Source organism: Mus pahari, chromosome 12 (assembly GCF_900095145.1).
Source record: "Mus pahari chromosome 12, PAHARI_EIJ_v1.1, whole genome shotgun sequence".
Classification (NCBI taxonomy): Eukaryota; Metazoa; Chordata; class Mammalia; order Rodentia; family Muridae; genus Mus; species Mus pahari.
Genome location: NC_034601.1, coordinates 51,866,444 through 51,878,816, shown reverse-complemented (window position 1 = coordinate 51,878,816; position 12,373 = coordinate 51,866,444). Strand labels below are relative to the sequence as shown.

The 12,373-nt window shown below is 40.5% G+C and overlaps 1 protein-coding gene across 1 annotated transcript in view; it reads right to left on the bottom strand.

The window, feature by feature from the left end:
* The window catches only part of Dcbld2 (discoidin, CUB and LCCL domain containing 2), a 57,356-nt gene that overhangs the window by 42,910 nt on the left and 2,073 nt on the right, over nt 1–12,373 (bottom strand). The window contains exon 2 of the mRNA XM_021209286.2: nt 411–638. Coding sequence (XP_021064945.1) covers nt 411–638 — 228 coding nt within the window. The remainder of the gene's footprint in view (nt 1–410; nt 639–12,373) is intronic.

Genomic DNA, 12,373 nt, shown 5'->3' with positions numbered 1-12,373 from the left:
AGATTTAGGCTTTAATCCAGAGCAGTTTGGATTCTGAACTCATGATCAGCATGCTACACTGCATCCTGACCATGCATCAATTATATCCGAATCCTATGACTATAAATAAAATGATCAAAGGAAACATAAACATAAGAGAATTTACTTCTACCTTCTTAGAAGCAGTACAGTGGCATCCTGCATGAAAGTAACCAAGTGTGTCTTACACGAGGGTACCATGTGCATCTTGTACAAGGGCAACCATGTGCTAATAAGAAGACTAGAATTCCCTCTTCACAAAAGAAGACTCAATTTGAGATTTCTACATTGTCTACAATGGTTTATGTGCCAGCTAGTTAGTATTAAGTAACAATAACTGCTTCAGTTTTAAACCTTAAGGAAACGACAGGTAGCATGCATTAATGCCTTACCTATTTCCGTTCTGCTGACTCCAATTCCATTAAAGATTTTCAGGTAATTAAGGTGACAATAATCAGAATCTTCAATGTCAAAGTCACCGAATTTGATGCGAATTCTTTCTCCCGTCTTTACTCGAATCTCCCATTCACACACAGTGCTGTTAGGATAGGTATGTGGGTAGTTGATGGATGTAAGGGTTCCACTCTCAGGGCCTAGTACAGTGTGTCCACATCCATCACCTAAAAATACAAAAACAAAACACCAAATGGATGGTTCTCCCTCCTCAAGCTTGCATGTAATCAGCGTCTACACACAGACCTATAGCAACACAGGATGACAGCACATATTTACAGAGGCACTTCTTCCTTTGCAAAGAACAGAGCAGACAACACAGTTCTTAGCACATCTACTCAAGATGGAGAGAAGGAGCCAAGAAGTCAAGACAAAATCAACAATGACTAACACAATTCAAAGTACTAAAATTTATAAGTTCAAAGGACTTTCCATTTGAACATACAGTTATACAGTACTTAAAGACATAACGTAATAAATCCTATTGTTAAGAGACGATCACCATGTATTTACAGTAACCACTCAAAGTAAACATAAATGTAAAGATGCGGTCAGCTGCTAAAGTCTCTATGAGCAGGAGCAGGATTTTGAGGAAAAAACTATCACATGCCAAGATGTCCCAGACAACTGGCCATCTTTCAGACAAGGAACTACAGCTAGATTCGGTGATGTTTAATTCTATATTCCATTGAAATTGGGCTGTGTGACTTCCCCTCCCAAATTTCTCTCTCATAATAAAAAGGAAGAGGCAAAAAGTCAATGGCCGACTGCAGAAATGACTTTAATATCTTAACAGCAGGATTACTTTGTTTCAGAAATTTCTTCAGCAACTGAGTATCAAGTTTTAGTAACAGCATATTGTTTGCATCTTAACTTTCTCACAGATGATTTTTAACTGAGTAAAGAAGTCATTAACAAAATGTACATTTAGAAGATTCAGCTGTTGCTCCCAAGGTAATGTTCAACATTCAGTAACAACGAGATTCAGTGAGTCTCTTTTTAATAGGATGATAAATACATCCCTTTTAAAATAATGGGGTTTTCTCCTTTAAAAGAACTATTCATTATCATCTTTTGGAATAGTATAGACTTATAGAAAACATTAAAATTGACACTTGTGGGTTTAACTTAATCATTACAGGCACGGATGGCAGTAACAGAATCCCCCTCATGTTATTACCTAACAATGTACTATGCATTCAATTCACTAGAACAAATTAAACGTTATAACAGCTTAGTAGTATAGGGCAAGTGAGAGGTGGCAAGTAAGTATGCACTAACTGAAAGTGATAGAGTAACTTCAATTTACCAAAAGGCAGTTTCATTTCCACAAAGCAGCAACTATCCACATGCAGCCCTTGACGGTCCTGAAGCAGCAGTGGCTTCGGCTGGGGCTTTACTTCCTGACCCACGTTAGTACTGCATGCTGGTCTACTTTTGAGTTGGATACTATAAATTCTGTTTTCTGAAAAAACACTTCACATAAAGTTTAGCTTTCACTCAATACTACACTTTATTTCCCACCCCTGATTTCATTCATGCACAAGAACTAGGTATAGTGGATTAATAATATAAAAAATATGGAGAGAACAAAGTAAATGTGGGTGTGAAATACACCCACTGATTTTTACAGTAAAACAGGCTCATACATAATAAAAAAAATACCATTTCCTTCCAAAGCTACCATAAAATTCCCTCTCTCTGTCTCTCTTGGATATAACCTAGAGTAAAATCATAAGGCTATAAAAACCTCCAGTGTGAAAATAAGCAACTGAGATATAAGTACCTTTGGAATAATCACTAACATTTTCCCTTAGAGAAGCAAAAACAACTACCCTGAAACAGTATCTAGCATTTGAAACTAGCTTGTGATCCCTAGAATGTTTCAATATTTAAAAAACAATTCTTTGATAGATAATTAAACATTTCAGATTATGCTATTTTTGATATGCAGAATTAAAAGCTGTGATTGGAAGTGTAATGGAATTCTGAAAGTCAAGAATCACCTGCTGACAACCCACACGTGACTGTAACATACCATCTCAGTTCACGGATTCCTCTGCAGACTATCAGTCAACTTGAGATTGTTATTTTAAAGCCAGAGTTACCAAAGAGTACAAGCAGAGTGTTCAGAGTAATTTTTTTTAGATGTTTTAACTTTCAGTAAAATATAGAAACTGTTTCTTGTTCTCTCCACCATTAACAATGGTTTAAAGCTAACAAGATACCTAATAATTGATGGAAACAGGCCTTCCGCATGTGAAGATGAAAGCAATTAAAACAGAGCAGACTTTTTTCAAAATCTGGTATGGGGGAGGGAGGGCACAGCCAACAAGTCTACAGCAGTGTGCCAAGAATGCTCTAAAATCTGAGCTGGAGTTCAGCACTCCCTCCTCTCCAGGCAGATGATGCGCACCAGAAGCCCCAGTTAAAAGGACGTCTCCAGTCTGCTGCAGTGAACATTCTCGAATGTTTTACATTTCAAGGAGTGATAAATTTAACCCAACTAGACAGAATTTGCCATCACCTATGTGTCCAGACAGCCCAGTTCGAAGGGGTCACCAGGCAGAGCACCCATGCCTACTAGGCCGGCAGTTGCTTTCAATGAAGAAATACATTTATATTGTGACTCTCCGCACACTGGCATAGACTCCTGACCTGCTAAACTATCTTTGACCTACTAAAGCAGTGGTTCCTCAACCCGTGGGTCACAACCCCCTCAGAGCTAAATAACCCCTTCACAGGGGTCACCTAAGACCACCGGAAATACCAGATATTTATGTTATGATTCAGAACAGTAGCAACACTGAAGTTATGAAATAGCAACAAAAAAAATGTTATGGTTGGGGGACTTGCTACAACAGGAGACACTGTATTAAAAGGTCCCAGCATTAGGAAGTTTGAGAACCACTACTGAAAGGTCCATGCCTGCAGAGTGGAAAATGCTTCCCACCACTGAAAAGGCCCCATGTTAAATTTAAGACAAGGAAAAACCAGGTCCTTGCTTTCACTTCAAAAGAAGCAATGATTTCCTGATTATTTTTGAGTCTTAAAACTAAAGTTGACCTAAGAAAACACCTGATTATATGTAAACATATTTAAAAGTAGAACCAAGCCCTAGATAATTATCAAGGCCATCTAACTTGCTGACAGCAGCAGAGGTTCCCAGGCAGCACAGCATGTTTTCAGTCATCTCTAATGGAGGAAGAGGGCTGTTCCGGACAGCTGAGGCAGAGGCTGGAGTGCTACCCAAGGCTCTCAGGATGGACCAGAGAATGAATGGCCTCAAGTGCGATTCAAGAGTATGACTTAGGACCAAGGCTAGAAAACCAGTGTCTTAGTTCTGGGCTGGGCTTATCTGGCCAAAGGACAGTGTGGCTCAACTCATTCAGGGTGCAGCTAACAAGTGGAGAGTCCTATCTCCCTCTTCTCAGTATCTGAAGCAAGTGAACCCTTTGTTTTTAATGGTATACTGTCCCCAGATTTGGGGACTAGTGTTTTGATAGCGGTGATGTTCTATGCCTAGGACACACTACCCACTCTTACCCATGTTTGTTTACATAACAGAACTGATGAAGTATAAGTACTACAGAAGTCAACCAGACAACACTCTCAACCCTACAGCACTACAATTTGGGCAAACTCCACCATCACCATTATCACCACCGTCACCACCAACTTCCTTCTCCTTCCCCATGGTCTCCTCTAGACTATAACTGACCAGAAAGGGTAGATGCTGTTATTGTGCGCTTTTCATCTTGAATGTACTTCTGTCAGGGGAAGAACACTGGAACTCGATCCGACTGCTCCGCCACTGCAGAAGTACTCTGGGGTTACTTAGAGAACACGCATTCACTTCCTCTGAAGAGTGCAAGGTCAGATGTGTTAAGCCAGATAACAAATTTTGATACTGTTCCAGGAAAATAACTGAACGATTTTCTTTTGTTTTTATTTTTTAAGAGTTTCCCCAAGGAAAACATTAAACATATTCAAATGCCTGTGAAATAATCCAACTAGGAATACAGCTTATTTCAAGCTGTTTTATCCAAACTCCAAACCAGGTATGTTTTTTAGACAAGTGTGTGCCCTGATGGCCCAGTCACCCTTGCACATTAGTGATACGGTTACTAATAAATAATACAATTATCAAATTTTAACAATAGGAGCCCTATGTATTCTTTTACCACAGCAAATACAGATGCAGCAAATCTCAAACCTGTAGAAATATGCCCCAAATGGAAAGCAATGGAACTTTCACTACACCGAAACTTGTCCAGAGTTTTCAAGGATTTTGGTTGTATAGTGAAATGTTGAGTCTGACTGCACTGCCTCTAAGTGTCGCTTTTGTAATACCTCGGAACACACCCGGGAGATGGGAAGAAAACCACGCAGCTCTCAGTGAGCAGGAGAAAAGTTCACAGAGAAAAGGTACAACTGTTAGCGATTCATCCAGTTTCACTTGGCTACAGTGCAGTTTTTACTCACACTGTAAATTTCCAGACTAGAAATACGAGGCAAGCCCTAAGACTCCCAGGTTTCCTAAGCCGAAGATCTCAACTATAACTTCATTTCACTTCCTGGTCTTTGTCCCTGGTAATGTGCTGTGTTCTGAAAGTGAGCTCTGATGTTAATGCTGGTGGAGTACTTTCTTTTTGACTGTCATTCTCACATGACAGCTCTTCCACATAACACAGTGACACTTTTAGGCAGACTTCTTTCCTAGAGCAGCTTTAGCGTGTAGGCTCATCACGAAGGGCTGGTTAGAACTGACGATTGCAACAGACGCATCATCTCTCAGAGCTCAGTTTACACCCTTCTTGGTCCTACACATTCTATGGGTTTAGGCAAATTCATCACTGGATGCTAATGGCCATGCCATGTATTTCTCTCCTCCTTATCACCCCTCCCCCCCCCCCACAATCTCCACACTCTCTCTGGCAGTCACTGTTCCTTAATATCCACAGTGCTGCCTCTCCCAGAATGCCAGCAGGTGGATGCACTCCCTGTGCTGGCTTTTCACAATGGCTCTGTGCCTCCTTTTTTATTGCCTGGTGACCCCTTTCTCTTATTTATTTTCTTAATACTAAATATAAGGCAGATATGGATGCAGTGTCAAGGGAAACTTAGAAAACTAAACAATCCCATCATTCTCTTGTCCTAAACTCATTCCTCCATGTGATCTTTATTATTTATGTGTGGGAATTTCATATGAGTACTGTATTTACATCCTCTTCTTTCTTCTCCAACTCCTCTGTGTCCCCCTCTTCTCTTTTATTCAAGTTTTAAACATTTATTTATGAATTTACAAACTTAGTGGTATTTTTCAACATGTATATCTACACACCAGAAGATGGCTTCAGACAGTTGTGAGCTGCCATCTGGGTGCTGGGAATTGAATTCAGGACCTTTAGAAGAGCAGTGAGTGCTCTTATCCACTGAGTCACCTCTTCAGGCCCCCATAACCTCTTCTTTAGTTACCAGTTACATATTGTGTGTGTATGCGTGCATCACATGTTCATAGACAAATAGAGCCTCCTGAGTCCACTTAGTCCTGCTCATTTGTGTATGTGTTTAGTGAAACCATACCCATTAAATCTCCTAAATATGGTTACCTAAACTGTACTTGAACAATGACAACACCAGCCGACAGGACATACCAATGTACATAGGAACAGCTCATGGGCCCCACTCTAGATGAAGAGCTGCAGGTAATTAAAGGAGAGGATAAAGGAGCCCTTTCCAGGCAAAAGCCCCCATAGGTTATCCGACCCATGCAATAATTTACAGATCTGAATTTAAAAGGAATGCAGATCTTCACTACACACACACACACACACACACACACACACACACACACAGGGGGGGAGTTGGGGGGAGAAAGAGAGAGAGAGAGAGAGACAGATTTTACCCAGGATCCCATGGTTAAACTATTGAGAATTCTATAGCAAGCTCAAATGTCCATTCTCAAGGACTCACTGTGATTTTGAGGTTAGCTACTCTAGCTATGCTACGGTTTTGCTCTCTGTAAAATGGGCAATGGTAGGAATCCACTTATTTACTGTATGAGCCCACCTGGTGGCAAGGGCAGAATTCACACTCATGCTCTTAATACACATTTGTGGGGATTATTCTCACAATAGCACAATAACACTACTGAAAATATATCTGAACGGCTTTTGTCTTCTTTTGTGTTGACCCATTTATACTTTGGCTACAATCTAGCCAATTAACAAGAAGAACAATGCCTTATTACTTTAGAAATTTATAGCAACTTCAGAGGCCAAGATGGTCTCTGGTCTTATGAAGATGATAATAAATTCCTGAGAGTTGCTCCTTACTAATTATTTCTACTCCAACTGAGCAGCTTGTTCACTTGGAAAGTTCTAGATCTCCTTATCTTTATCCTAATCCTCAAAATCCATTATCTAATTATAAGATCACCAACTTCTGCTCAGCTACCCCACAGTATTTCACATTCAATATACCCGAGCTGACAATGGACAGCTTTTGCATGGCATGGTGGGCCCTGTCCATATAGTTTATAGCCGGACAGATGCAGCAAGTATTTCCAGGGAGGGTGAGTTGTACCAAGAACTCCTTGTCCATATTTTAATATGCTTGATTACACACATTTATGTCAGCTTAGCATGGCTATCTGTCAGGCAATGCACTCTACTCACATGGATAACTACGAACAAGAATAAAACAGTCTTTAACACACCATGCTTAATTCAGAAGCAAACACTAGATAACTTTCGAAACCTTCCATAATTTTATGTAAGCTCACCTAAATGGGATTTATACCTTGCAGCTTCCAAGGCAATTGAGTGGATTCAATAAAACTTAGCTGTGTGTGGTGGCACTTGTTACCATGCATAGAAGGCTGGGACAGAGACCTGTAGAGAGCCTGCATCAGGTCAGCCAGGAATACATAGCACCCTGGTCCATGGGTGGGCACTGAGGGACAGTTGTATATGACCTCATGCCCTCTGGTCAGCTGCCTGGTCCAGGGTGGGCACTGACTCACCCTCTGCCTACTCACTCTTCCCTCTAATTTCTCTGTTTTGCTCAAAAAGGAAAACCCAGAGTGACTCCACTTTAGCACTTCAAATCTTGGGGACTTAAAGCAGCAATGACCCCTTCCACACAGAGAAACCTTGGAGAGGAAAGTGAGGCCAAAACTTTGGTTTCTGAAGAGCAACTGCATGCTTTTCCTTGACTTAGCAAGGTACAGCTCTACTCTAAAATCCAGTAAGTTCTCCTCTACATTTAGCAGGCCTGGATTTCAGTTTCTAGGACCCCAAGAGTCCTGACGAAAACCTAGCCTCCACCCTGGCCGTCCCTCACATCCAGACAGTGAGCTCCTAGGATACAATGTGAACACTGGCAAGCAAGAAAGGACAAGATAAACCCTAATCCAACTGTGACTGTAGAGGCTGAAGCTCAAGAACAGCCGAGACACATAGAGTTACAGAGTGAAGGGCAGAACCAAGGCTTAGGTGACTCTGGTCACTTACAGGCTAATCCTCCAATTTTACCTGGACACCTGAGTCCTCTACTTGCAGAATTTGATGCATTGAGCCACGCAGAACTTCTATGAACAGCAAATGAGGTGGGAACCAGGAGTAGGGAATGGAAAAGTGGGTCTCACACATTTGAACTTAGGAGGTTTTAACTGCTGAGTTTCGAAGAGTTGGAGTAATTTCATATACTAATTCACTTACTGAATGACCTGAGAAGACAGGTTTAAATCTGTGCGGCTGGTAAATTTTGACATAATTAGTCAAACATGACTGGAATTCCTTGATCTACTTTCCCCTGGAAGTTGCAGGGGGAAAAAAAAAAAAGCTTGCGGCAATTATCAGAACCAAACTTTAAGCCCAAATCTGAAAGAGAGGACACAGGAGTTCATTCAACTTTTTGCCAATGATTTGGGCTGTCACTGTTCTTGAAAGCAGCCAATCCAAGAGGAAGAGTCTATAGTCAGAGTTCCAGTTTGAGAGAACTCCCAGAGCTGAGACACTATAGCAAAGAACTGGTACTCCTGGGAGGGGAGGCCTGGGAAGACGGACAGACTCCCAGGCCCTGGGAGAGGGCTCCATTCCTTGGGGAATGAGATAAGAGCCCAAATCCTGGACTCATGGCTACGTGTGGGACTGAGCCAAATGGCAAAAGCATGAAAGACTGACACCAAATAATGTGCTGGGACAACAGATCTGCAGCAGATATGGGGTTAATACAAACATTCAGTATAGCAGACAGCACGGGGAAATATTAGCAACAGGAAACTATGTAACACTCAACCCAACACAGAAAGTCCAACTTGGATATGGGTGGGTGGAGATGCTTTACACAACTCTTCCTAAGGACAATGCTTGGCGATTTTTAAATATGATTAGTAAGAAAAGAAAAGTAAGGGCGGGGACTCCAAGTACAGGACACTGCTATATAAAGATATCAGCACAGACACTAAAACAAAATGTCTTGAAAGTGCTTCTTAGTGAAATACAAAGTAGCCCAGTCTTATTCCCCAACTATAAAGTGCTGACAGGGGCTGTATGGGGCGAGGACAAAATCCAAGGAAAGAACCAGTCGCTAGTGTGTGTGTGTGTGTGTGCGCACATGAGTGACACAGAGTGGCTTTTGGACAGCATCCTGTAAGTGATACAGGAGCTGATGACAGATGCTAGGGGGCTCACTATGGAGAGCAATATCCTACTCCATTAGATCAGGGCTGGCTCACAGTAACCAGTCAACTGCTACCTGACAACTGACTAGGCAGAAACAAAGGGCACAGCACTAGGGAAGGAGTGATGGCCCGGAGCACTGGCCAACGCTTGCTACTCAGTGTAAGAGGGTAGGCCTTTGACTCCCTTCTGTTGAGTCTACCATCACCACTTCTCAAACATCTGCCAATCCTGGAAAGCCCAGCCACCCCAAACTAACACATCAGCAAAGCTTCTGCTTCCGCAGTCATTGTAAAATGTCTCCTGTAATCCGTACCACTGTGCATGGCACTCAGTGGAGCATAATTACTTACTCAATTTGTGGGGTATCTGAAGACAAGGTGATGCTTTATCTCCTCTGAGTGTTACAGGGTTGTACTGAATGACACGTGAACATTCTCCTGAGAGTGCAGGGTAGCTACCCCACTCCCACAGTTTTTGAAGAAAATTCAACAGAATACTGGTAACTCCTCCCACATCCCAAACAATACAATTTAACTCAAAAGCTAAAGGTACTTAACTTAACAAAAGCCTTGCAGAGGATTCTGGACCACTGTCTTTTAACCACTGTCTTCAGACTGTGGGCTGATTTAGCAAGCAAAGTTCAGTAACTTTTAGAAGTCACAATTCTCATCATTATACTGGCTTTCATTAAAACTAGTTTATCTGAATACTTTCCCATGCTCTTGAACTATGTTGATTTGGTCCAAATAATGACCTGAAAATTTATCATGATATACTTTATTAAACTAACATTTTCAAGTGAAACTTTCTTATTCTCTCCTGAATGACAAATTTAATAAAATGTAAAAGAAAATACAAGCCTAATTGATATGACAGCTTCATAAAAAGTGAATTCACTGTGATAAAATTTTACATTTTATAATTTGCTGGTATTTTATAAATATGTTTGCCTGTGTTAAAATTATGAAACTATGTGACTAGAGAAGGGAGAATTAAAAATTGATAAAGTAAGAGACAACTGTGGATCGTTACCATCTGAGAGTTTTGCTTTACATTATCACTATCTTCTGTAAAGTATTTTCTAAGACATATATGAAGTGCCATGGCTGCAAAGTTGTGAGAAAGTTATCCAAAACCAAAGCAGGAACCCCACGAGAAAAGCTGCTAGCCTGGCTCACATCCTGTCTGTCTCAGCAGTCACATTTGGGCAGTGGGACTATGTATCACTCCTCTCATCCTAGGCCAGTGTTCTATACCCTTCCAAATAGCCACTGTCTACTTGTATGTATTTAATCCAGGGTCGCCATTTACAGTCTTATATTCATATTGCTCGTTAGACTACAACTACATAAATTACTCTGCTGAACCTGAATTAGACACATGCAAATATTGGGTTCCTACTTCCACATCTTGGTTATTTGGAAGGATGACCTAAGCTGAGAATGATTAGGAAAAGTCATAAAGACAGCCCCAGAACAGAGCTACATAAAAGAGCCCTGTTTTGGTTTAGTACTGTGGTTCCCAACCTTCCCAATGCTGAGACCCTTTAATACAGTTCCTAATGCTGCGCTGACCCCAACCATAAAATTATTTTTGTTTCTACTTCATCACTCCAATTTTGCTATGGTTATGAACAGTAATATAAATATCTGATATGCAGGATATCTGATATGTGAACCCCATGAAAGGGCCGCTCAATCCCAAAGGAGCTGTGAGCCACAGGTTCAGAACCACTGGTTGAGTGGTTGGTTGATAGCTTTTTGAGGTAGGGGCTCACAAGATGGATGTTGTGGCTAATCAGGAAGCCCTGACTACCCTGCTTCAGCCAAGAGCTAGGATAGCAAGCTGGCTTGTGTTCCATGTTTTGTCAAACCAAGAAAAGAGAGAAAATTCTAAATCTACCCAATATCGACAATTATAAATGTTTCTTTGCTGAGGAAGAAGTTCTGCATTTCTGAAAATTTGCAAATTCTGGACTTCCTTAGCATCACACAAGCCAATGGAGGTCCTGTTTACCAGAATAGAACTTTTCCATGCATAAACTACACGTATTACTGTTTAACTGAAATGATTCTTTCAAAGAATCAACTTGACCTGTTCCATAGGTTATTAAATTGCAAAATCAATGTCCTTGACAACATGCCATATGAATGGCTGTAAACAAATCACTCGTAATGGATTTTAAAAATTAATTATATTCTGGTATGATATCATTTCCAAGTCACATTCTAGCCCACAAGGTAGACAAATCTTCTGTAATATAAATGAGGAAGCTGGGTTACTGAGCTGAGGTGACCCAAATTCCTAGTCATAATGCAAACTGGAGATAGAAATTCTATCACAGTAGGGTATTAACTGCTTATTATGAAAATATATTACAGCAGCAAATATGAAATCATGCTTAGCTCCAATAATTTCAGTTTTGTTAAAAAGATGTGTATTTTTTTAAAAAGGTTTTGAAAATGATCTTAATATAAAGATTTGAAACTTAATATAAAGATTTGAAGGTGAACTTACCATGAATTTTTGAACTCATGTATATAAGCTACATCTAAAATGTCTATATTATAAATATATGTAAGTAAACCCATTGTGAAGGATTAGGTTTTCAAAAACATCATGAACTTTATTCTAAGCCAAGCATACAGAAAAATCACTTTCGGCAGGTAATCTGCTGAGAAAGAGCTATATATGGCATTAAGTAGCACAAAGGCAAGAGATAGCATCATTTCAAAACAGTGTCAGGAAGATAAAAATGCACTTATGCACTCCCATGGGCACAGAACACGTTTTTACCTGGGTAGGCTGCGTGGGGGCAAGACTGATTCAGCCAGCCTAGTTCCTTCAGTTTACTTTTCACCATAACTGCATGCTAGTAGCAGACATTTGGAAACATTCTACCACTCAAAGACAGCTGATAAGGTTATATTATTCCTTCCAATCTTCTTCCCAAGGCTTCCTAAGAGAGTACAAATTCTACCTTGGAACACATGGGCATTCTCATATTAAAAAGTCTAGAGGTGTTTAAGAGCTTCACATCCTGTGTGAGGGAATGTCAGCTGACCCTAAAGGAATGTGTTATCTTAGTTAAGACTAACTTCAAAGAAATTTCACTGCAAGCAGCAGTAGGGCCCTCAGAGGGAGAGATTTTTAAAAATCATGTAATTTGCCTCTTATACAATTTCTGAATTTTCAGATACTCACCAAACTAG